This window comes from Myxocyprinus asiaticus, chromosome 1, assembly GCF_019703515.2.
Source record: "Myxocyprinus asiaticus isolate MX2 ecotype Aquarium Trade chromosome 1, UBuf_Myxa_2, whole genome shotgun sequence".
Taxonomy (NCBI): Eukaryota; Metazoa; Chordata; class Actinopteri; order Cypriniformes; family Catostomidae; genus Myxocyprinus; species Myxocyprinus asiaticus.
Genome location: NC_059344.1, coordinates 64,000,251 through 64,027,808, shown reverse-complemented (window position 1 = coordinate 64,027,808; position 27,558 = coordinate 64,000,251). Strand labels below are relative to the sequence as shown.

Genomic DNA, 27,558 nt, shown 5'->3' with positions numbered 1-27,558 from the left:
TAAAAAAAACAAAAATAAAAAAAACATGAAATAATACTTTATGGATGCAGAGTATTGGCACAGCTACTGTATGTTTACAGCATTATACCTTAAAAATCGTTAAAAGGGTACTTCCATAAATATATCTGTAATAATCAATTCTTTGTTGAATTACTTGAGCCTATACCCAAACCATTTTTTTCCTTTAAAATTTCTAAACAAATAAGAGACTAAGTCACTGCCGAGAACAATAAATTTGGCATCACAAAGTAAGAGTGAGATGAACTTTGGCTCAGATGTCAGAAATGCTTCATAGAATTTTCCTTCTTAATGGAAACAAGACTATTAAATTCAAACTATTGCAAAAGAGGACAGAAATTACTCCCAACTGGTATTTTAGTGTGTATACTTGGATATGAGTGAATATACTGCCATGTAATTATTAGTAGTTGGTAACAATATTTAACTTAAAGCAAAATGAAGTGAAAAAAGGGAGTTTGTATGAGAAGTGTATTGATCTTACAGTACATTCAAGTTTAACTGGTGCCAGACCAGGCAAAACAAAAACAGACGAAACACTGACATAACATTTTAAATGAGTAAGATCGCAAAAATTATAAAAAACTATCCTTCATTATAAAATGCTTCTTATTGTGTTGTTCCTATTTTCTGAGGTTCTAAATTGCTTTTTATTATAATAGAAATTTTCTTTCATTTAAAATGTTTGCTAAAAAATAAAGCACCATCAAAACTTAAGCCACTAGTTGAGCCAGAAGTTGGCATGTTGAATCGCTCAAACAAACAGAGAAATATTTTGAAAGCGGTACAGGGTCACAGTGTTTTCATTTTCAAATGGCTTACTTACAGTTGTCACAGCACATTAAACTGGGATGATACTTGAACATTGATAAAAAGTACCGTACACAATTCACCTTTAAATTGCTTTTTTGAAATTGGAGGTAAATCTATACATTCTTCTTGGTCTCATAGAAACATGTTACCATTCCTAAATTGTTTCAATATTACTTTCACGTGGCTCATTGTACGTATCGCGCAGTTCCCTGGTGAAATGAACACTAGAGGCACTTTAACAACAATGACTTTCATTTCCTTTCACACAGATAATGAGTAAAACAGCAGATTAACGGTCCATCAACACTTACTGTACTTTTCGCCCTATTCCTCAAACAATGCTATCTTATGACATCAAAACACTTTTACTATAGTGCATGACTTGTAAGGTGATACATTTTAATGTTTGCATTAAATAACCAACTACATTAAAAGCTTGTCCGAGTGTGATCAAATTATGAGGTAGCTCAACTGACAGAGCATTGCACTAGCAATGCAAAGGACCAAGGTATGAGTCCTGGAGAGCACGTGAGCCAAAAGTGAAACAGAAGCACCACAAAATGATGTGGTTGCTTCAACAATTTTGTTTAATCTCACATTTGCTTTTTATGACACTATCGTTATGGTTTAACCTTAAAACCTCATCTGTTTAGGAGAAAATGTAACTCGCTTTTGGCGCCAAACAGTTGATATTTCACCCCGGAACTGCCGCTATATTTTTCAAGGAGCCACGCAATATAATTTTGCAAATATGCAACCACAGTTCTGTTATTTTTCATGAGTTCAGGTTCGATACATCAGTGAAAAAGACTCAATAGTTCACGAAAGTTTAAGTCTGCATCCATCCCTGAGTTCACGAAAGTCAAAATGGAAGTCACACCTTAGGCCTTTCTTTTAAATTTCCCTCTCCGTTTTGCTTTCTTCCAACTCTTCATCTTGTTTAAATCATATGAGAGAAGATTATCATCCTCATCCTCATCATCATCCATGTGCCAGGGTCCCCAGACCCCCCCATTGTACTGAGGATTGGAGCGATAGTCTTTGGGAGGGTAGCGGCATGGCACAGCTGTCTTGTTGTACTGCAGAAGCCTGAACAGCATCTTCTTCACCACATGTGGGTAGCGTCGGGACAGGTCTACTCGCTCATACGGATCGGCTGTAATGTTGAAGAGCCATATAGACTTGCCTCGATCCCAGCTCACTCGCTCCTTGTGCCAACGGTTGGCCAACAAAAGTGTGGAAAAAGTCTGGGGTGGAATCCAGTCGCTGTATCCTGGCACCCCCGTCAAGAGTTTCCAATCACCCACCCGGAGAGCTGCCTGGATGGCCGTGTTCCAGATTCCATATCCTGCCTTCCAGGATCCATTCTTGGCTTTGGTGTAGATGGGGTCAATGTTGTGTAGAATATCCAGTCGAGGCGAGGGACGCCCCTCACTGATGGCTTCCCAGACATCGTAACCATCCAGACTCTGGTTTTCATCCAGCGTACCTTCACCAAGTGTGACCAGTGTTGGGTACCAGTCCGTGATATGGATAAGAGCTCGGCTTCTGGTGCCTTTCTTGACCAGTAATGGGCTATGCACAAACCCAACGGCTCTTATTCCTCCTTCCCAGTAAGTCCCTTTACTCCCTCTCAATGGCCAATTGCTGCCTCCTGCCATTGGCTGACCTCCATTGTCTGAGGAATAAACCAGAACCGTGTTGTCATAATAGCCATAGTGCTTGAGAGCAAGAGTTACATTGCGTACCGCCTCGTCCAAACAACTGACCATGGCAGCATACTTGCGGCGATGCAAATTTGAGATGGACTTATAGCGCTCGAGGTAGCGGGAAGGAACCTGCAGGGGTGAGTGCACAGCCTGGTAGGCCAAGTAAAGGAAGATGGGACGTTTAGGACTGTGAGACGCCAGAATTTTTAAAGCCTTCTGAGTGTACATGAGGGTGGAATAGATCCCATGGTCCTGCTCCCAAGCAGCTTCTTCACCTTCATGAAGGTCATATCCACACATTCCTGGACTGTCACACTTGTAATGGGTGTAGTAGTCACCACTACCCAACAAAGAGCCAAAGAAGGTGTCAAAGCCCCGTTGCGTGGGCATACAGCCACGTTTATAGAAACCAAGGTGCCACTTCCCCACCATATGAGTGGAGTATCCAGCATTCTTCAGCTTCTGAGGAAGAGTAATGTTCTCCAGAGGGAGGCAGTTGGGTTGGGTGGGTCGGATGATGGAGTGCTGGAGGCCAGTGTGGATCTGATATCTAGGACATAAACATACACAAAATTAGTACCAACAAATAATATGGACATATGCTTAAAACAGACCTTTGTTCCTCACTTCAGACCAACCTACTCTATTGGTTAACTCTAAAACTATCCTCCAAATCCAACAAAGGGATGGTACAACAGTTCCCCTTAAAAATCATGACAAAAGTCTTGTGTTTGAGTGGGAAACTTATTCTAATCACGTTTCTAATCACTCATAAAACTAAAATGGATCTGGCCTGGTAAAAACTAAATTGATCTAATGGACGTATGTTGCACCTTTGAAGAAAACGCTCATCTTTGATTTCACAAGTCCATTGACTGAATATCACAGGTTGTGGTGGATGTGACTACACAGTGTTGAGTTGAAAAAATCTGACCACAACGAGTCTAAGAGATTGAGGAAATTACCATAAACCCTTATGGAAGCAAATTACCAAATGGGGAGTGTTGAGGCATAGCGGTTAAATATCTTAGTTTCCACCTCAAATGTTGTAGGTTTGAATCAATCCATGAGTTACCACCATTGTGCCCATGAGTAAGGTACTTCACTCCAGGTTTTTCCATGGGAATTAACCCTGAAATTATTAATCACTATTACTTGAACTAATACTTGGGGTTAGGGAATTGAAATTGTCTGGCTTATGCGACTTACTATATCTAAAAATATATAAAATGAAATTACTATGTAAAGAGATGGTTACAGGGATTGTGTTGAAAAATGATGCAATAAAAATGAATAATGACTGAGCCTGACATTTCAATGAAAAAGCATAAGTCATACAGGTTTGGAACAAAATAAGGGTGTGAATAATGACATAATTTTCATTTTTTGGGGTGAATTATCCCTTTATGTGATGACTTGTAAAGTAATTTAATACAATGATGTAAGTTTAATGCAATGACTGGATACATGCCTTAATATGGGTGGGAAAAATTGAAGAAAAGCTGCAAATCTGTCTCTATAAGAGATGGAATTTGGCTCAATGTTTCTGCCATGAGGACAAAAGCCTTAAAATAGAAGCAAGAAATCAAAGCTGTTTTTTTCAGTACATCAAGCTGACACCTGCGCCAGACTCAACATTACATCTAGTTTTTCTATGCGCTCATTTGAAGAGGAATGAGAAACATGAACAAGTGTCAATGTCACTGACTTCATAGCACCCAAAAAACCAGGCGCACCTCACTGCACAAAATGTCCTTAATCAGTATTTTTGTCTTGTTTTCATAGAAATCTAACAAAATGTAGATCCTCTTGAGACCCGAGCGTGATTGTTGTGTGCATTTTTCATTTCCCTTTTTGATTTGTAACTAGTAGCCCCTAATAAACATGCACACACAAAAAAACTTTTTAGACCAAATAGTTTTCCTTAAAATCGATGTCCTCATATGGGGACAGCTGGACTACATTTGTGAAATTTTAAATAATACCAAGCTAAAGAAAGTCAGATTTTTTAAATCAAATTATTAGATTATTATGTTAGATTAACAAACAAATTAGATTATTATGTTTCCAGGAGTGTTTGTTATTCATGTTTTTGAGATGTTTCATACATTACAGCTGTATGATTAGGAGTGAATCCACTTGGTTGCATAGGAAAGCTATAGGATGCTCCCTTGCTCTCTATTTAATGAATGAATTAACCTCGAGTGTCTCAATGTGATAATGCACAGTAAATATATGATTTCTAAGGGAAAAATAGCACTATAGTCTACTGTAGAGGACATTGTGTTTAACAGCGTGCCGTTTCACGAAAAATCGCTAAATTTGTTAAAATGGCATATTGGATGAAAGTAGAGATGTCCTCATTGCGAAAACATGACCATGGCAACGTTGCGGTCGCGGCTTGCTTTCGTAAGCGGCTCCCCGCACCGGTCCTTCTACCTACGGGTTTGAGGCCGCGTCGGTTAGCACTGGGGACATCAATGGGACCACCTCCGCCGGGTATCCCCCACAGACCTCCCATTCCCCAGCACGCTCGCTTTCCCCAGTCGGGCGCTCGGACGAGACCGCCGGCTCATCTCAGAGCGAGTTCGACCTCTTGTTCGGAGCCCGGGAAGATGATGAGTTATCGAGCGCAACATCGGAGAGCGGGCTCGTCCAGTCGGACACAAAGGCTTCGGCTGGGCTTCCTCCTTCGGGAATGGTCACCCAGTCTCAGGCCAACGCGGAAATGACGGATATGCTTTTCCGGGTGGCCGCGAGCGTTGGGTTAGAGTGGAACCCTCCACTCTCCCCTGAACCCTCACAGGTCGACGATTGGTTCCTGGGCTCGGGGCGCCACCCACGACCACGCCCCGCCCCGGTTACTTTCTTTCCGGAAGTGCATGAGGAGCTGACAAGATCGTGGGAGGTACCTTTTACTGCCTGGTCCCGGTCTTTCAGCTCCCCCGCTCTCAGAACCCTCGATGGTGGAGCGGCCAGGGGGTATTCGGTGATCCCCTAGGTGGATAAGGCAATCGCGGTGCACTTGTGTCCGCAGAGAGCTGCCACCTGGCGCGGGCACCCGAAGCTCCCGTCCAGGGCCTGTAGGTTTATGTCGTCCTTGACGACTAGGGCCAACGGTGCTGCTGTACAAGCCGCCTCAGCCCTGCATGCCATGGCTCTCCTGCAATTACACCAAGCCAAGGCGCTAAAAGAGCTGCACAATAGTTCTGACCCAGGATTGATACAGGAACTGCACTCAGCGACCGATCTCACTCCCCGGGCAAAGAAGCTCATGGCGCGGTCTATCGGGCAGGCGATGTCCACCCTGGTGGTCCAGGAGTGCCATCTTTGGCTCAACTTGGTTGAGATGACAGAGGCGGATAAAGCAAGGTTCCTTGACGCTCCCATCTCCCAGGTTGGCCTGTTCGGCGACACCATTGAGGACTTTGCCCAGCAGTTCTCGGCGGTGAAGAAGCAGACGGAGGCCATACAACACATCCTGCCCCGGCACGGCTCAAAACCCCGCACCCCGTCTGCTCATTGCCAAGGGCATCCTCCTGCAGCAACAACACCGGCTCCGCCGCAGCCCAACCCCATGGTCCGGCCCCGGCATGGAGCCCAACGCAGGAAGCAGACACCATCCGTATTACGGCGGCCGCCGAGAACCCGAGGAAGGCTTCGAAGCGCCACTGAGAAGGGCGACCCAGGGTCGAGGAGACCTGCTTCTCTGGAGCTGGTGAACAGACCACTCCATCCCCCGGTGCAGGGCCGGGAGGAGAATCTTTTGTTTCATTTTTTGCCACATGCCCAAGAGGCTGCAGTACCCAAAAGTTCGACAAAAGAGTGGTTTTCTTATTTCCTGGGTCACATGTCCGGTGAGCACGGCCATCGTCATGACCACTGTCCACTGTCCCATTTTTGCAGTTATTGAGCTGTGGCACAAACACGCCCACACAGGATTGGTTCCGGTGGACTACGGGGACTAGACTCCTCCTCCCCCCTCCTCAGCCAATCTTATGGTGGGCAGCAGGAGCCAGGTAAGTGCTTCGATGTCCCTGGACTCAGCACGGCCACGGGGCTTGAGTCCCCTCGACGTGGCACCTCGAGCTCCGCCCTGCCGCGAGGCCCCACCTGCCAGTACGTCCGACGTGATCATTCCCTAGGTCCCCCTCGCCCTGAGTTTGGGCGCGTGGCTCGCGCTTTCCAACCTGTCGCGATGGCTGACCCGGACTGTCCGACTCGGCTATGCGATTCAGTTCACCAGGCGCCTGCCCTTGGTGAAGGGCGAGAAAACTGCTACCTTGCGTGTGGAGATCGCGACCCATCTGCGCAAGGGCGCGATAGAGACTGTCCCTCCAGCCGAAATGAAGAAAGGGTTCTATACAGCCCTTACTTCATCGTACCGAAGAAAGGCGGTGGGTTGCGACCAATCCTGGACCTGCGAGTACTGAACTGGGCTTTGCACAGACTCCCGTTCAAGTTGCTGATGCAAAAACGCATTCTAGCGAGCATCCGGCATCAAGATTGGTTCATGGCGGTAGACCTGAAGGACGCGTACTTCCACGTCTTGGTCTTACCTCGACACAGATCCTTCCTGCGGTTTGCCTTCGAAGGCCAGGCGTACCAGTACAATGTCCTCCCCTTCGGCCTGTCCTTGTCCCCTCGCGTCTTCACGAAGGTCGCAGAGGCAGCCCTTGCCCTGCTAAGGGAAGTGGGCGTCCGCATCCTCAACTATCTCGATGACTGGCTAATCCTATCTCACTCTCGAGAGTTGCTGTGCGCACACAGGGACCTCATGCTCCAGCACCTCAGCCGACTGGAGCTTCGGGTCAACTGGGAAAAGAGCAAGCTCTCCCCGGTTCAGAGCATCTCTTTTCTCAGTTTGGAGTTGGACTCGATGACAGCGCGCCTCACAAACGAGCGTGCACTGTCGGTGCTGAACTGTCTGAAGGCGTTCAGATGGAGAACAGCAGTTCCACTGAAACTTTTTCAGAGGCTCCTCGGGCATATGGCATCCTCAGCGGCGGCCACAACACTTGGGTTGATGCATATGACACCGCTTCAGCACTGGCTTCAGACTCGAGTCCCGAGATGGACATGGTGCCACGGGACACATCGTGTGGCCATCACACCGATCTGTTGCCGCCTCTTCAGTCCTTGGACCGACCTTGCATTTATATGGGCAGGGGTTCCCCTAGAGCAGGTCTCCAGGCACGTCGTGGTTACAACAGACGCCTCCAAGATGGGCTGGGCGCCGTATGCAATGGGCACACAGCCACCAGCTCCTGGACTGGCCCGCGGCTGCATTGGCACATCAACTGCCTAGAGTTGTTGGCAGTACTGCTCGCCCTGCGGAGGTTCCGGCCATTGATCCAGGGCAAGCACGTGTTGGTCCGGACGGACAACACAGCAACAGTAGCGTACATCAACCATCAAGGCGGTCTACACTCCCGTTGCATGTCACAACTCGCCCGCCGTCTCCTCCTCTGGAGTCAGCAGCGCCTCAAGTCGCTACGAGCCACTCACATCCCGGGTGACCTCAACACCGCAGCGGACATGCTGTCATGACAGGTTACACTCAGGGGAGAGTGGAGACTCCACCCCCAGGTGGTTCAGCTGATTTGGAGTCGATTCGGTCGAGCACAGGTAGACCTGTTTGCTTCTCGGGAATCCTCCCACTGCCCGATTTGGTATGCCCTGACCGAGGCACCCCTAGACGCGCTGGCACACAGCTGGCCCCCTGGACTACGCAAATACATGTTTCCCCCAGTGAGCCTACTTGCACACCCTGTACAAGGTCAGCGAGGACGAGGAGCAGATCGTCCTAGTAACACCCTACTGGCCCATCCAGACGTGGTTCTCGGATCTCACACTCCTCGCGACAGCCCCCCCCCGGGGAATTCCCCTGAGGAAGGACCTTCTTTCCTACCATCTGGTACCCGTGACCAGACCTCTGGAATCTCCACGTCTGGCCCTTGGACGGGACATGGAAGACCTAAGTGGCCTACCACCCGTGGTGGTAGACACGATCATTCAGGCTAGGGCTCCCTCAACGAGGCGCCTGTATGCCTTGAAGTGGCATCTGTTCGCTAAGTGGTGTTCTTCCCAACACGAAGACCCCCAGAGATGCGCAGTCGGATCAGTGCTTTCCTTTCTGCAGGAGAGGCTGGAGGGGTGGCTGTCTCCCTCCACCTTGAAGGTGTATGTAGCCGCTATTTCAGCTCATCACGATGCAGTAGATGGTAAGTACTTAGGGAAGCACGACTTGATCATCAGGTTCCTGAGAGGTGCTAGGAGGTTGAATCCCTCCAGACCGTGCCTCGTTCTCTCGTGGGACCTCTCTGTAGTACTTCGGGTTCTACGGGGAGTTCCCTTTGAGCCCTTGGAGTCAGCTGAGCTTAAGGCACTCTCTTTAAAGACTGCCCTCCTGACTGTGCTCACTTCCATCAAGAGGGTAGGGGACCTGCAGGCGTTCTCTGTCAGCGAATCCTGCCTGGAGTTTGGTACGGGTTACTCTCATGTGATCTTGAGACCCCAACCGGGCTATGTGCCCAAGGTTCCCACGACCCCTTTTAGGGATCAGGTGGTGAACCTGCAAGCGCTGCCCCAGGAGGAGGCAGACCCAGCATTGGTGTTGCTGTGTCCAGTGCGAGCTTTACGCATCTATTTGGATCGCACGCAGGGCTTTAGAAGCTCCGAGCAGCTCCTTGTCTACTTTGGTGGACAGCGGAAAGGAAGCGCTGTCTCCAAACAGAGGATCGCCCACTGGGTCATTGACGACATCACGATGGCATATCAGGCTCAGGATGTGCCACCCCCTGCGGGATTACGAACCCACTCTACCAGGAGTGTGGCGGCCTCCTGGGCCCTGGCCAGTGGCGCCTCCTTGGCAGACATCTGCAGAGCAGTGGGCTGGGCAGCACAAAACACCTTTGTGAGGTTCTACAATCTCCGGGTTGAGCCGGTTTCGTCCCGTGTATTGGCAGGCACGAGCAGGTAAGTTCCGGGACAGCTGGCCGGGTGTACCACTTGCGCATAGCGCCTTTCCCTTCCCTTGAGGTGAAGACGTGCGCTCTTGACTCCCAGTCATGTTCACAGAGTGTGTTCCCTGGATGACATTCCTCCTTAGCCCTCTGGCAGTTGAGTTTGTGGAAAAACTCACTGCCGGCCCAGTACGTGCGCTAATGAGGCCCTGTATTGAGGTAGGTGCTCCACATGTGCTGGTTCCCCGAAGGCGACCCCATGTGATATCTTCCGCAAAATCGTTTCCCTGTCGGTAACTGCGCCTTCCTTGGGCAGAGGCTCCTCTGCCCCCGGTCGCCATGCTTTGTAGAAACTCCTCCCCTTTCGGGTAGGACCTACCATGGGACCTCTCCACATGACATACTTCTGACAAGACTCGGTAAGACCATGTGATATATTCACTCAAAATACCCCCCTCTTTTTGGGTAGGGTGTGGTCTCCGTGGTGTCTTCCCCTTGGGAGGGACACCCCCTGATGTAGACACTTATGGCTCCCAGTCGGTTATCAAATTCCACTCTTTTTGGGGAGAAAAAAGAGGAAAAGAGGCCTCGGCTGGGCTTGCCTGTCCCTATTGTTGGGCAGTCGACTTGTTCCTGAAAGAACGTTCGACGCTCATAAGAGCGTTGGGGGAGGTTACGTGACGGCCTGGTGCGCTGGCTATGAGGCACACAATGGTCTGCCCGTCACGCACCGCCAGTTCACGTAACACAGTTCAGATAGTTGTGGCGTTTTGTATAGGGACCCCTAGTGTCACTACATCGACACAATTTCGAGTGAGTGACAGATAGGGAACGTCATGGTTACTTTTGTAACCTCCGTTCCCTGATGGAGGGAACGAGACATTATGTCCCTCTTGCCACAACACTGAACTACCCGCTGAAATGGCCGGGACCTGGTCTCGGCTCCTCAGCACAAAACCCGAATGAGTGGTTGCATACCAGCTCCTTTTATACCCGTATGTCCAGGGTAGTGGCATGCAAATTCCACTCGCCAATTCCCATTGGCCTTTTTACAAAAAAGCAGAGGTGTTTGGGGCTCCCAAGAGTGACCCCTAGTGTCACTACATCGACACAACTTCTCGTTCCCTCCATCAGGGAATGGAGGTTACGAAAGTAACCATGACGTTTTGTCACATGACTCAGTGCATCAAAAGTTTAACACTTTACTGACAGCCCAGAGTGTCCTGAACTGATTTCAGTCAGTTTAAATGAAATTGAATTATGCACAGCGTATAGCGAAGAAAAAACACACAGTCCACGCAGAAGGACGTGGTGTTGCACAAGGTTAAAACAAGAAAAATAAAATTAAGCCTGTTTTCTGTTTTAATCTAGTTTATTTCTGCTTACCTATGTCAAATAGTTTTTTTTCAGCATAAACCTCATAAAAGAAATGTAATTTCTCTAAAAAATAAGACAGTCACTTATGTTATGTAATTTTGCTTCTCAAGTAAATTTATCGTGTCTTAAAGATGTTTGGATTCTTTTTACTGGAAAACAAGGCAAAAATACTGATGGCAGCACCGTTTAACAAGCGCTCCTTCACTAGCCAGAGAGAGGAATAAAACCTGTGTTTGTTCTTTCAGAAATAGTTTTGCAGCTGCGTGCAGCTTGAGAAGTAACACTGGGCAAATCATCACACGTCTACAGAGTTCTGCTGTTCATGACATACATACAGGTCAACACTGCTGTATGAACACACATACAGTACTTGCAAACAGAAACTCAGACACAAACATACAAAAACTGCACAGACATGTACACACACACACAAAACATATCACACTAACACAAACTTGCTGTTTCTTCACTCACTGAAGTGGGAAAACCTAGTGGGCTGACTAACTAAGACAACATTTTACAGCATTAAAGGCTGTTCCAAACAGTAGGCAGCTCCTAAGATCCCTTCTCTTGGCCAAATTCTGAGGCACATTACATGTACAGTGGTGTGAAAAAGTGTTTGCCCCCTTCCTGATTTCTTATTTTTTTGCATGTTTGTCACACTTAAATGTTTCAGATCATCAAACAAGTTTAAATATTAGTCAAAGATAACACAAGTAAACACAAAATGCAGTTTTTAAATGAAGGTTGTTATTATTAAGGGAAAACAAAATCCAAACCTACATGGCCCTGTGTGAAAAAGTGTTTGCCCCACCTGTTAAAACATAACTTAACTGTGGTTTATCACACCTGAGTTCAATTTCTCTAGCCACACCCAGGCCTGATTACTGCCACACCTGTTCTCAATCAAGAAATCACTTAAATAGGACCTGCCTGACAAAGTGAAGTAGACCAAAAGATCTTCAAAAGCTAGACATCATGCCGAGATCCAAAGAAATTCAGGAACAAATGAGAAAGAAAGTAATTGAGATCTATCAGTCTGGAAAAGGTTATAAAGCCATTTCTAAAGCTTTGGGACTCCAGAGAACCACAGTGAGAGCCATTATCCACAAATGGCGAAAACATGGAACAGTGGTGAACCTTCCCAGGAGTGGCCGGCTGACCAAAATTACCCCAAGAGCGCAGCGACGACTCATCCAAGAGGTCACAAAAGACCCCACAACAACATCCAAAGAACTGCAGGCCTCACTTGCCTCAGTTAAGGTCAGTGTTCATGACTCCACCATAAGAAAGTGACTGGGCAAAAATGGCCTGCATGGCAGAGTTCCAAGACGAAAACCACTGCTGAGCAAAAAGAACATTAAGGCTCGTCTCATTTTTGCCAGAAAACATCTTGATGATCCCCAAGACTTTTGGGAAAATACTCTGTGGACTGACGAGACAAAAGTTGAACTTTTTGGAAGGTGTGTATCCCATTACATCTGGCGTAAAAGTAACACTGCATTTCAGAAAAAGAACATCATACCAACAGTAAAATATGGTGGTGGTAGTGTGATGGTCTGGGGCTGTTTTGCTGCTTCAGGACCTGGAAGACTTGCTGTGATAAATGGAACCATGAATTCTGCTGTCTACCAAAAAATCCTGAAGGAGAATGTTCGTGACCTCAAGCTGAAGCGAACTTGGGTTCTGCAGCAGGACAATGATCCAAAACACACCAACAAGTCCACCTCTGAATGGCTGAAGAAAAACAAAATGAAGACTTTGGAGTGGCCTAGTCAAAGTCCTGACCTGAATCCTATTGAGATGCTGTGGCATGACCTTAAAAAGGCAGTTCATGCTTGAAAACCCTCCAATGTGGCTGAATTACAACAATTCTGCAAAGATGAGTGGGCCAAAATTCCTCCACAGCGCTGTAAATGTTGATTGATTAACATCACTTACATCTAAAAATACAACTTTGTTTTGGGGCACTTTTTTTTGGACATTTCACCCAGAAACTGGAGCTCACGCATGCCCATACGTTTACCAACACTTTCAGTTTTGGCCACTAGGGGGCAGTGGTTCAAATTTCGGTAAGCACAGACAGATTTCAGCGGCATATCTTTCAACCAGCTGTTGCCGAATTGGGGTGGAAAGTCCAAATTTATACACTGTGATACACAGTTCTATAGTAAATGTTGACTTCAATTCATATCCTATAGGAATTTGCTTTTAGAAGATACTTTAAATTACATAACAATTCTACATCTGCTGAAATGTGCTGATATTACCAAGAGCAACATGAACAGCTGGAAGAGCCTCTGCTGTGGTGGTCCCTTGCAAAAAAAAAAAAAAAAACCCCACAGCAATATATAATAGAGTTAAACTGATCCTCCCACAACATAATCGGAGACTGTGAAACAAAGACAATCATTATGGGGATTTACCTCCATTCATTTTGCTGAGCTATATGCATGTGAAATAATAGTAATATGGAGGTCGCTTCCATGATATTACTAAAAAACTTTTGCAGTTTAAAGTTTGAGAGAGTTTGTTAAATGCTCTATTCGGCGTATATGACAACTGGTGTTTCAGTTTCGTGGTGGCTCCATCCATGTTTTTCATCCATTATTTCTCACTCACGTGAGGATTGCAGGGACCCCCAAACTAAGGTACTGTGATTATTATCTGTTTCTGAGGAGTAAAGTTGTAGTATGTGGCCTAAACTTGGCCGAGTTGTATCATGGTATGTGTCTCAAGCCTCCTGATTTCTATCTATCTCAAATGCATCTTCAAGAGCATTTACACTTGGTCTTTTCATGATCAGATAGCTATCCAATCAGTATAAACGCATGACGTGACCAAGTGTAAATATCCCTGAAGCGACTTTAACAACACATGGTGCAGACTGGTACTATAGAATTTCCACAATGTTCAGCTTTCTGTCAGGCAGACTCTGGAGAGATCAGTTCATCAATGTCAACAGTGAGAGTCATGTATGTTACTGATGTAAGAGAGCTGAGTAGATACTATATGGACTCTAAAGTTATGGTTGAAAGAACAACCTTTGATCCCCCTATCTCTATCCTGTATCCAAAGTTTTCTCTGACATTAGCAACTCCATAAAGCCCATTTCAAGTGTAGCTATGAATCAAGGGTTGCACAGGTCGACCAATAGTGGATTTTGCAGAGACCGATGAAATGTGGTGGAAGAGGCAGATAACAGATTAATGTTCGATAGTTTTAAAAATTGATTTATAGAATGTAAAAAAATTAATAAATCTTAATCTTTTGTTAATGTGACGGGAAAAGACATAGAGGCTATAAAAGTAAAAAATGAATAAAATCCAAGACGCAGTTTAATGTTAAACTAAAATTCCAAGAATATGATATGGAGCATAACGTGGTACTTTTTACTATAAACAAGCCCAAAACACACAAGGGACTCTTATTTTATATTCACCAAACGAGGTTAATTGAGGAATTATTATTCAAAAGATATGAAGTTGGAGACATGATATATGTGCTGATGGGGGCTATATATATATATATATATATATATGTATATTTTTTTTTTTTTCACCCAATTTGGAATGCCCAATCCCCAGTGCGCTTTTTAAGTCCTCGTGGTCGCGTAGTGATTCGCCTCAATCCGGGTGGCGGAGGATGAATCCCAGTTGCCTCCGCGTCTGAGACCAGCAACCCGCGCATCTTATCACGTGGCTTGTTGAGTGCGTTGCCACGGAGACATAGCGTGTGTGGAGGCTTCATGCCATCCACCATTATAGCGACCACGAGGAGGTTACCCCATGTGACTCTACCCTCCCTAGCAACCGGGCCAATTTGGTTGCTTAGGAGACCTGGCTGGAGTCACTCAGCATGCAAACTGGTGAACTAGCGAACTCCAGGGGTGGTAGCCAGCGTCTTTTACCACTGAGCTACCCAGGCCCCGATAGGGGCTATATTTTAATATAGTCACATGTTTCTTTGTATGCCCTTGCTTCAATTTACAACACTTGATTATCTAATCAAAATAACAAAATATGCATTAAAGTGAGGGTAAAATATGAATGAATATTGTATTTATTTCACATGGAAAGGCCGCTGTTATATTGCAGTGCCATGCTGTCCTAACAGTAGAATCCTCCAACACCGTCCACAGTGAAACATGAAGGAATAAAAAAAACTATCGGAAACTATCGGCACTGATTAATAGTAAAACCGATATACTGTATTGGTGTACCTCTAATGTAAACACCCTTACCGGCATTCTTGTGGGCTTATCCAATGTTTGAAAGTGTTACGCGCATGACTGTTTACATTTTCACATCTACAGCAGAGAATAATCTGATGATTTCACGTCTCATGTAAACACGATTTTCTGCGATGGCAGATTTTTTGAATAAGCTGATTTTTGGTAGTTATCAGAGGTTTGGTGTGCATGTAAATGAACACATTGTTGACATGGCTTGTAGTACATAACTGAGAATAACATTCTGAAATGTCAAGTGTGATTCTATGGAAAATGTGACAGTATAAGTTCTGAAAAAAGCAACAGTTGGCACCAATTAATCGATAAAACCGATATATTGGTCTACCTCTAATGTAAACACCCTTACCGGCGTTCTTGTGTGCTTATCCAGTGTGTAAAAGTGTTATGCGCGTTACTGTTTATATTTTGATGTCAAAAGCAAAGAATAATCTGATGATTTCACATCTCATGTAAACACGATTTTCTTGCGATTGCAGATTTTTTGAATAAGATAATTTTTGGTAGTTATCAGGATTGTTGTGCATGTAAATGCACACATTGTTGACAAGGTTTGTAGTACAAAACTGAGAATAACATTCTAAAAATAAATGTCAAGTGTGATTCCATGGAAAATGTAATAGTATAAACAACTCTTATTTCGAAGCAATACAATAACTTGATCTTATTTATCACTTGAATGTTTTCCCAGTCAATTGTTATATTTAATTAAGGTATTTACATATGTCTTCATTAAGCAGGACAGCTCTGTTCCAAAACATAGCGAGCTGCCTTCTTAGGCAGCATTATAAGGCATCATAGGTGCGCTACCAATACAAATGCTACTCCTACATTATGCTGCCTTCAATGATTATTTCTGTCCAAATTCTTAGGCAGCGTTGAATGCCTTATATTGATAAAATAGAATGCATTATAATATTGCTTTCTCTGACCACAAGAGTCTTTTGAATTTGCCTTTTTGTGTGCTACTTTTAATGTAGCCTATAACACACAGAATTAAACACTATGAAAACACTACTTAACACAATCCAAACGTCCCACATGACATATGTTTTTTGGCCACCAAAGCCACCAGCTCTGCTGGAAGCCATGCTGACCCATGATCTGCAGTAACTCCAACATCCCACATCTGTTTTAAATAAGTGGGACACACTCCTCTCTACAGCTAATAAGTTTCAAAGCATGCTGCATTAAAACTTGTTTCCTTTCTTCAACAGCTCTCTTTCTCTTCTTTTTGGTTAAATCCTCATTCTAACAGACGCAAGGCCCTTTATTTTGACACCAACAACAGCTTTGTCCCATGATTTAGGATTCTGTTAATTTAATTCCTTAATCCTGCTGATTAAGGTTAATGTCATCCATCCTGCTCCAGGCTAAATTTTGTGACACCAATTCTGTAGCCCATAGACAAAAAGGGATAGTTTTTTTCCCTTTTTCACCCAATTTGGAATGCCCAATTCCCAGTGTGCTTTTAAGTCCTCGTGGTCACATAGTGATTTGCCTCAATCCGGGTGGTGGAGGATGAATCCCAGTTGCCTCCGTGTCTGAGACCATCAACCTGCGCATCTTATCACATGGCTTGTTGAGCACGTTGCCACGGAGACATAGCGTGTGTGGAGGCTTCACGCCATTCACCGCGGCATCCGCACTCAACTCACCACACGCCCCACCGAGAACGGATCACATTATAGCGACCACGAGGAGGTTACCCCATGTGACTCTACCCTCCCTAGCAACCGGGCCAATTTGGTTGCTTAGGAGACCTGGCTGGAGTCACTCAGAACGCCCTGGGATTTGAACTAGCGAACTCCAGGGGTGGTAGCCAGCGTCTTTTACCACTGAGCTACCCAGGCCCGACAAAAAGGGATAATTAACCCAAAACTGAAAATTCTGTCATCAATCGTGATGTTCCAAGCCCGTATTACTTTCTTTCTTCTGTGGAACACAAAAGCTTATCGTTTATGGAATCTACACCACAAACCCAAGGAACCGTAGGGCACATTCCTATTTCCGTGTAACCTTGTGTTGACAGCAGGCTGGTTGATGAAGAGCTTTGATAGCAAATTTAATTAGTCTTAACCTGACTTTCTGTGCTTGGCAGATTTTTGGCTAGGCTGGACTGTCCCATAGAGATTTGGCCTACATAAAGGAAGGGGTACTTTGAAGATTATGAGAAGTTCAGTACTTTTATAAGCTGGTTGTGAATACCTTAAGAGGCAAAACAGAAGCAAGAGGCAGTGAGCTTGGTGATGATGTGGGCAGATGTGATGCTTTTGGTCCTCTCCAAATGTTTATCACTGGAGCATCAGATTTAGGTTCCCTCTAGACAAGCATGAAACTGTTTTCTTGTCAACAAAAAAAGTGGCAAATAGTTAAGTTTTCATCCAGGTTACAAATTTGATTTATGCGCAAAGAGAACAGAATCATCACTTTTGGGGAAACTGCCACAAAATAGAAATGAGAATGGAAGTTGAAGACACTGAGGCTCTTTTATTAAATGTAATGAATTACTTGGAACATGCAGACACAATGCTCTGACCAGGGGCATAGCAACCATTATAACTGTGGAGGGACATGTTCACCTCAGAATAATTAAATTTGAGATTTAGAAAGTGTTCCCCCAGTTTTCCGATTGTTCTTATGCCCCTGGCTCTGACAAACTTCATGTTTGCTACCGTTCATTGGCAGATGCCTTATAACTGGGTCACACAATTCTAGAAGGTAATTGTAGGCAATCCTTTTGATGACAGGTTTGGCATTTCAGAATAACCACAGCAACATTTCAGACGCTATGCAATGATATTCTCTTAGCAAATCATGTATTCAAATGGCTCGATGAGGCAAAGTCACAAGAACGTTTTGATGTGCATCTATATTCCTATATAAATTCTATCGGAATATATTCAGTAAATGTGTTTCCATTTTAATTTCATTGTCATCTAATTGAATACAAAACGTATCCAATGTATATTTATGCGCATTTTGCAGATTTTTTTTGCATCGTGGTGTTTCCATCCAGCATTTTTTATGCAATATCCCAAAATGTCTATCCCTCTCAATCACATTATTACTGACTGAATGATATAGACTGCTGTTTCTTCTTTAAAAGTTGTCTTAGCAGCTGGAAAAATACAGCTCATCCTCTTTTTCTGTAGTGATCTCTTTGGGCTGAAGCAATTCACAGGCTGAAAAAGATGATCATTTAGGATATTGTCAAGGCTTACTTCAAGCATTTCCATGTGCAGCACTGTCTTCAAGCAGAAATATTTTGCCTTCTAATTAATTGAGGTACATTTAAAAAAATATATTAAACAAATATTAAAACTAGTTTGACTGATGTATGTTTTTCAAGAGCAATACTGATATTTTGTTTGCAGAGTTGCTGATGCCTGATACAATGCTTATTGATACATAATACATTTCAATAATGGCAACTGAGACATCCAAAATAACAAACATTTAAAATGAACAAAATAAACTTTTTTAATGCTGTATATTGGTCAGCCTGGTCTCATTAATATTTTGTGACCGTGGAAACAAGTTGGTTCATTACACATTTCACTGCAGTTTCCCAGTAAAATGTCCAGCGAGGGGCGCCAAAAGCGAGTGAAATGGTGTTGTAATTAGATGGCATTTTAGAGTAAATATTAGATGGAGGTTTTAATGAGTAAAACATACCTCCCTAACTTAAAAGTTTAACCTAAACCTAACAAATAGTGTTCTAAATGCAAATGAGAGGTCAAGAAAACAGACATCCTTACCCTTGATCAACACCCAAATCTAACTGATAGTGTTGAAAAAGCAAATGTGACATGAAAAGCACATTTTCTGAGGTAACCACATCATTTTGTGTTGCTTCTATGATACTTTTGTTTCATCTGTCAGCTTGTGCGTTTGGCTGGACTTGAACTGTGGTTTTACAAGTCCAAAGCCCAAAACTCTGTTAGGTGAGCTACCACGAAATCTAATCATGTTGGAATAAGTGTGTCTGTAATTCGAGCATTAGTATGTGTCGTTTTTTAAATTATGCCTTAGAGTAAAAGTGTTTAAGATTTCATAACACAGCACTGTGAGTAATAGTGTTTATAAAGTCATAATCAGCCAATGTAGTTATGATTTGTGTGGAAGTGAATAAAATGTACAGTTGTTGTCACACCTCTGGTGTTCATTTCAATAGGAAACTGCGGCGAAACATTGAACACGGCACGTAAAAGTCAGTTTGCAAAAATGTAGTTCCCTATCTGTCACTCACTCGACATTGTGTCGATGTAGTGACACTAGGGGTCACTCTTGGGAGCCCGAGACACCTCTGGTCTTTGATAAAAGGCCAATGAAAATTGGCGAGTGGTATTTGCATGCCACTCCCCTGGACATACGGGTATAAAAGGAGCTGGTATGCAACCACTCATTCAGATTTTCTCTTCGGAGCCAAACGGTCTTGCTCATTGAGCTGAATTCTACTGTTCATTCACCTCTGCTGGATCTGACGGCGCATTTCAGCGGCTTCTCCCTCCTCTGCACTGGTGCACTGCAGAGAACGCCCCTGGGCACTTCGGCAGAAAACAAAGAGAGTATATTTTCTGAAAGAACTTTTTCCTCTAAAAGAGTATATTTCTCTAAAAGAGCGGCACACACGGAACGTCTTTTTAAAGACGTGTCTTTTTAAAGATGCCTTTCCGATTGTGTGTTATTCCTGGTTGCGGTCGTTATCTCTCAACTTCGGATGGTCATGATCGCTGTCTTTCGTGTCTGGGTGCGACCCACACGGAGGCAGCATTTGTGGAGAACATGACAATGGTAACATTGGGGTCGTGGCTCGCTTTTGTAAGAAAGCAAGCCAGCCCAGTGGCTCCCCGCCTCGGTCCTTCTACCTACGGGTATGAGGCCAGTGCGGCTAGCACTGGGGGCGATTTGGGGACCCCAATGGGATCGCCTCCGCCGGATATCCCCCCGTGGACCTCCCATTCCCCAACACGCTTGTCTGCCCCAGTCGGGCTTCTGGATGAGTTCGCCGGCTCGTCTCACGGTGAGTCTGGCTTCTTGTTCGGAGCCCGCAAAGATGATGAGCTCTCGAGCGCAGCAATCGGAGAGCAGGCTTGTCCAGTTGGACGCAGAAGCCTCAGCTGGGCTCCCCCCCTCCTACGGAAGGGCCCGATAGAACCTGTCCCTCCAGCCGAGATGAAGAAGGGGTTTTGCAGCCCCTACTTCATTGTACCGAAAAAAGGTGGTGGGTTGTGGCCAATCTTGGACCTGCGATTACTGAACCGGGCCTTACACAGACTCCCGTCCAAGATGCTGACGCAAAAATGCATTCTGGCGAGCATCCGAAATCAAGATTGGTTCGCGTTCGCAGACCCTTCCTGCAGTTTGCATTCGAGGGGCAGGCGTATCAGTACAAAGTCCTCCCTTTCGGCCTGTCCCTGTCTCCTCATGTCTTCACGAAGGTCGCAGAGGCTGCCCTTGCCCTGTTAAGGGAGGTGGGTATTCGCATTCTCGACTATCTTGACGACTGGCTAATCTTAGCTCACTCTCGAGACATGTTGTGCGCTCACAGGGACTTGGTGCTTTCACACCTCAGCTGACTAGGGCTTCGGGTCAACTGGGAAAAGAACAAGTTCCTCCCGGTTCAGAGCATCTCTTTTCTCGGTTTGGAGCTGGACTCAGTCTCTTTGACGGGGCGCCATATGAACGAGCGTGCCCAGTCGGTGCTGGCCTGTTTGAAGGCGTTCAAACAGAAAACAGCGGTTCCACTGAAACATTTTCAGAGGCTCCTGGGGCATTTGGCATCCTCGGCGGTGGCCACCCTGCTCGGGTTGATGCATATGAGACCACTTCAGCACTGGCTCCAGACTCGAGTCCCAAGATGGGCATGGCACCACAGGACACATCGTGTGGTCATCACGCCAGTCTGTCACCGTCTTTTCAGCCCTTGGACCGACCTCTCATTTCTACGGGCAGGTGTTCCTCTAGAACTGGTCTCCAGGCGTGTCATGGTCATGACAGATGCCTCCAAAATGGGCTGGGGCGCTGTTTGCAATGGGCACGCAGCCGCCGGCCTGTGAACGGGCACGCAACTTCATTGGCACATCAACTGCCTCAAGTTGTTGGCAATTCTGCTCGCCCTGCGGAGGTTTCGGCCGTTGATCCAGGGCAAGCACGTGTTAGTTAGGACTGACAACACGGCAATGGTACCATATGCCAACCACCAAGGCGGTCTGCGCTCTAGTTGTATGTCACAACTCGCCCGCCGTCTCCTCCTCTGGAGTCAGCAGCACCTCAAGTCGCTGCGAGCCACTCACATCCCAGGCAACCTCAACACTACAGCGGACGCGCTGTCACAGCAGGTTACCCTCAGGGGAGAGTGGAGACTCCACCCTCAGGTGGTCCAGCTGATTTGGAGTCGATTCGGACAGGCACAGGTGGACCTGTTCGCCTCCCAAGAATCCTCCCACTGCCCGCTCTGGTACGCCCTCACCGAAGCTCCCCTCGGCATAGATGCGCTGGCACACAGCTGGCCCCCTGGCCTACGCAAATATGCGTTTCCCCCGGTGCGCACTTTACACATCTATTTGGTAGGATTTAGGATCTCTGAGCAGCTCTTTGTCTGCTTTGGTGCACAGCGGAAAGGAAGCGCTGTCTCCAAGCAGAGGATCACCCACTGGCTCATTGATGCAATAACTATGGCATATCACACCCAGGACATGCCGCCCCCGGTAGGGCTACGAGCCCATTCTACCAGGGGTGTAGAGGCTTCCTGGGCCCTGGCCATGGGTGCCTCTCTAACAGACATTTGCAGAGCAACAGGCTGGGCAACACCCAACACCTTTGCAAGGTTCTACAACCTCCGGGTGGAACCGGTTTCGTCCCAGGTAGTGGCACGCAATACAAGCGGATAAACCCGGGATAGCTGGCCGGGTGTATCGCTTACACATAGCGCCATCCACCTCCTTTTGAGCTGAAGACGTGCGCCATTAATTCCCAGTAGTGCTCACAAGCTTTGTTCCCTGGTTGACTTCCTCCGAGCTGTGGCAGTCGAGTTTTCGGAGAGACTCGCTGCCGGCCCAGTACACGTGCTAACTAAGAGTCCTGTTCTGGGGTAGGTGCTCCGCATGTGGCGGTTCCCTGTAAGGCTAACCCCATGCGATGTATATCTTCCACTAATTCGTTTCCCTGTTGGCAAACTGCGTCTTCCTTGGGCAGAGCCTCTCTGCCCCAGTCTCCATGTTCGTAGTAACTCCTCCCCCATTGGGCAGGATCTACCTTGAAGACTCTCCACATGGTTGGAAAGACCATGTGACGTATTCTTCCACTTAAATATCCCCCCCTCTCTTTGGGCGAGGTGTGGTCTCCGCAGTGTCTTCCCCTTGGGAGGGACACCCCCCAACTAGACCTGGCGGCCCAGTCGGATAATCCCCCTTCTTTTTTAGGGAGTGGAAAAAAGAGAAGGGGAAAAGAGGCTATGACTGGGTTAGCCTGTCTCTATCTTTTGGGTAGTTGACTTGTCCCCAAAGGGCCGTTCGACACTCATAACTATGTTGGGGGAGGTTACATGTCGACCTGGTGTGCTGGCTATGAGGCACACAGTGGTCTGCCCACCACACACCGCCAGTTCACGTAACACAGTTCAGCCAGTTGTGGCATTTCATATAGGGACCCCTAGTGTCACTACATCGACACAACGTCGAGTGAGTGACAGACAGGGAACGTCATGGTTACTTGTGTAACCTCCGTTCCCTGATGGAGGGAACGAGACGTGTCCCTCCCGCCACAACGCTGAACTACCCGCTGAAATGGCCGGACCTTATATCGGCTCCTCAGCATAAAACCCGAATGAGTGGTTGCATACCAGCTCCTTTTATACCCGTATGTCCGGGGGAAGTGGCATGCAAATAACACTCACCAATTTTCATTGGCCTTTTATCAAAGACCAGAGGTGTCTCGGGCTCCCAAGAGTGACCCCTAGTGTCACTACATCGACACAACATCTCGTTCCCTCCATCAGGGAACGGAGGTTACACAAGTAACCATGACATTATACTAAGGTTCATTCTATGAGACTAGGTTGATACTGACCAAAAATTCACTAAAGAAAAAACTTGATTATCCATTGGCAAAGTCGTCAGCGGATGTTTTAACTTAATCAGTCGGGCAGGCAAAGTTATTGTTGTTTAACATACAAAAAAAAAAAACACCTTGATGTTAATTGATGAAGTAATTTAAAATAAATAGTGCAAAGAAAGTTAGTGTAACTCCAAAAATATAATAAGTGTCTAAATGTAAAAAAAAAAGTGTCATAAGACATCACCTAATTTAATTGGAAGCTTTAAATGCTCAATGTATGCAAAATATGTATCACAGTGGACACTGTCCAGAGGAAACAAGACCAAAAAAACAAACCCCAAAATCCATAAGCAGTGTACTCAAGACCTTGAAATTTTACATCCAGAAAAGGTCATTATAGAACTAGGATTATTAAGAGGTAAAGCTATGAATCAATTCATCCACTTGGATTATAGTTGAAGGATCTCTGCAAGCTTTGAAATATATGATGCAATATAACAGTCCTGTCACCATGTGTCAGTGCTTTAAACATTTCTAGGCAAACCACACCACACAGTATGAAGTGATCTAACATTGTATATTAGCCAAAATCCCCACTGTGCTCAGCATTGTGCAGCACATTCATCGTAAATGATTCATTCATCAATTCCAAAGTGCACTGCCAAAAGGGATTCCTAGCAACCTTCCTGTTTCCCGAGGCGTGGACCAGATGTTTCACAACTATGGGAACGTTGGTGTTGGGCTGGGCCTTCAACACTTAACAACTATACAATATACAATCTAGGGATATGCCTGAAGCCGAATACCTTGTTCGGAAAGGCATGAATAATGACTTCAAAACGAATAACGGATTCATCCGAATAATATAAAAAAATATTTGTATGACTGATTATCCAAAAAGCACAAGGATAAAGAAACATTTTAAATAAAGATATCCAAAATTACAACAAATTTATGAATCTGTGCAGCCAATATTTCTAAAGTGTAAACCTTATGAATGGAAATGCGCATGGTGTGATTTCAGATCGGATGGATGCAGTCTCGGCTACGTTTGCGGTCTCTGTAAATTGTGCGCGTCTGGAGCTGGTCAAGTGTAACATTAAGATACAACATCATATACGCTTTCCACTTCTTGAAATGTCTATGTTAATGTATCACACGATTCACAAGTGATTCTCATGTATTTATTTATAGCCTAAACCTGAGCGTGATGTTAAATTCCCGACCTGAAGTGATGATTTCACGTCGGAGCTCGTCTATCTGTCTCTTAAAGTTGAACACATTTATATCCACATCAGTGATTAAGGTAATTATCTGGTTAAAATGCTCAATAGATTATTCATCTTTTGGGAATATTCCTCCTCATGTAAAACAAAAAAACTGAAACATGCTCAATCTTTTTTTCTTCTTCTTCTTTAAACTGCTAAATTTGAAAATGTTAAGTGTTCTTGAACTCTGGTAAGGCGCTATATAAATGTAACATTATTATTATTATTATTATTATTATTATTATTTAACTAAATAAAGGTGTCCTATCGTAAAATAGACTTCACCTGTTTCTAGGCTATATTGATTTTATTTTAATTTCTTTTAAAGTTTGAATTTGTGTTTATTATTCACTGAAAAATATGTGCTTGACATTTCACATTTTGCTTGACACCTCCTGCCTCCAGAATAATGTTGTTATACATGCACAGATGAACGAAAATACTGTTTCATGCAGATATTAATATCAGAAATACCAGGAGAAACCACAGTTAACAACATATTCCACAGTTAATGTACCCTACAAATTCAGCTTCACCTGGTAAGGAAAAAATAAAAAAATAAAAAAAAAATAAATATATATAATAATAATAATTGTATAATAATAATAATAATAATAATGATTATTGTTATTATTATTATTAGGCTATTTTTATGAAAAGGCATATACAAGGCATATTTCATTAATAGAAACTATAAATTTAAGAGCAACACTTAAAAATGGGCGTTTCATTCAGTTTTGACGCACTTCGGGTTAAGCCACGCCCACACCCGGTTCTGTCCGAATAAAGAGACAGATACAGATATTTTTGTCATATGAACAGATACAGATACAAATACAGATAATGGCTTCGATGCACACCCCTAATACAAACTATACAAAATGCAATCTGTTACTGGCTGCAAGAATGTTTGGACACACTGGACTTAATATATTTCTCATAAAGGTGCCTACATAGAAATGTATTTTTTATTATTATTATATATATTTTTATTATTATTATTATTTTATGCATGAATTTGTTGCATTATACTACCACCCCTGGGTAGTGAAAAAAAAAGCAGCCAACAACAGTCGAACATACATGGAAACTGTCAATGGACACTACATACATCCCACACAGCATGGAAATACTGTTTAAAAGCATCCCAGGAAGCATCAATCTAAAAAGGGTGGCTACTTTGAAAATGCAAAAATATAGTTTTGATTGGTTTAACATCTTTTAGTCACTAGACCTACATAATTCCCATATTTGTGTTATTTCATAGTTTTACTGAAGTGTGATTTTACTATTGTTCTACAACAGAGACAATACAGAATGTGGGCGTGTCCACATCAGTGGCCCCAAAAGTATTTTGTGCACTTCAAACACACTTAAAACGTATGCATGCCACTGCATTAAATAAACAATATGCTATAATATAAAAGCAAGCAGATTTCATTTTAAAGACTTACACCAATTATAATAGCACAAAAAAAAAAAAAGCTCAGAAAAGTGAAGTTAGAAGAAGGTCTAGCATCATTTGTTTACACTTTTCATAGTTTGTATCTAATGCAATTACATTAATGACTTTTAAGTGTGACTCGAATGTCCAAATCATTTTAGGAACATTTATCTTATAATGCAGCCTATGTATGCTATATATCCCACCTGCCCGTCATCAGTTGGCTCCTTGAGGGACTACACAGAGGTTGCACGTAGTAATTCTCCAGTTTGACTCCTGTTGCGGCGAGTCTGTCCAGAGTTGGGGTCTTTATTTCGGACCCATGATAGCCCACGTCTCGAAATCCTTGGTCATCGACCATAATAAAAACAATGTGAGGCTGAGATGTCTTTTCCACCTTGTTCGCACGATTCGCATGAAAACTGGTCTTCCATGTTCCGTATGTTGAGTTGACAACGCCGCAAAAAGTGGTCAAGAGTGTGAAAAGAAAAGTGCTTTCCATTCGTGCGTGCATTGCAATTAAAAACATTCGTTCTGCATTGTAAAGCGACAGCTAAAATGAATCTCAGTGCAGCAGATGCTACAGTTTTTAGTGTTTTCACAGCGCGAGAGAACACCGCTGTATGTCATGGCTCATGAGGGAATATCGCTCGAGGCGCTTGGAAATTATGTTCGAAAGGAATCCGAGTTTACATCACAAATAAAGTCACATTATGGCAACTTTAAGATTATACATGCTTTACATCTCTGTATTTCGTCTCCCCTCAGAATAACCGCCCCATCTTTCACTCTATATATACTCTTCAGTGCCTTCTAGTGACTTCATTCGCGAATGAGTCGTTCTTTCGAGCCGATTCATTTGAATGATTCAGCGGATCCGATTCGCGAAGTGTTTGCAAGTCACTGTAAGGAAAATTGGAAGTAAAAAAAAAAAAAAAATATATATATATATATATATATATATATATATATATATATATATATATATATATATATATATATATATATATGACTGTACCCACATCTTTTGATCACTAATCTGAATATAATGAGGGGCACGTTACCCTCGAAATATATATATATTAAAATAATAATAATAAAGATTTATGCATTTCAATTTTATAACAAAACTCCACCAAACTGAATTGAGTAATATTTCATCAAATAAGATAAAAAAAACGAAATATTTTACTTTTTATATATAAATAAATAAATAAATAATATATATATATATATATATATATATATATATATATATATATATATATATATATATATATATATATATATATATGTAAAATTAAGGTTGGTTGCATAATCAAAGCGACATTTGACAACAATAATACAACAAAAATACACTAATCTATGTAATTAGTAGTGGATAAAACAGTTATAAACAGCAAAAACTGATCAAATATATCTAAAACTGCACACGCGAATAAGCCGATTATTTTGAATTGTTCGGCTGAACCGATTCGCGGAGCGTTTGCAAGTCACTGTAAGGAACCTTGGAAGTAAAAAAAAAAAAAAAAAAAAAAAATATATATATATATATATATATATATATATATATATATATATATATATATATATATATATATATATATATATATATCTACTTTCCAAAAATACTGGCCTATTTAAAGTTTTAATA

At 43.8% G+C, this 27,558-nt stretch overlaps 1 protein-coding gene across 1 annotated transcript; it reads right to left on the bottom strand.

Annotated features, from left to right (window-relative positions):
- On the bottom strand, positions 1-26,654 carry arsj (arylsulfatase family, member J). Its single transcript, XM_051700773.1, has 2 exons — positions 26,111-26,654; positions 1-3,090 (listed from the first exon to the last, which is right to left on the bottom strand). The coding sequence occupies exons 1-2, from the start codon at positions 26,431-26,433 to the stop codon at positions 1,713-1,715; spliced, it is 1,701 nt and encodes a 566-aa protein (XP_051556733.1). The 5' UTR covers positions 26,434-26,654; the 3' UTR covers positions 1-1,712.
- Between the last annotated feature and the right edge of the window lie 904 nt (positions 26,655-27,558).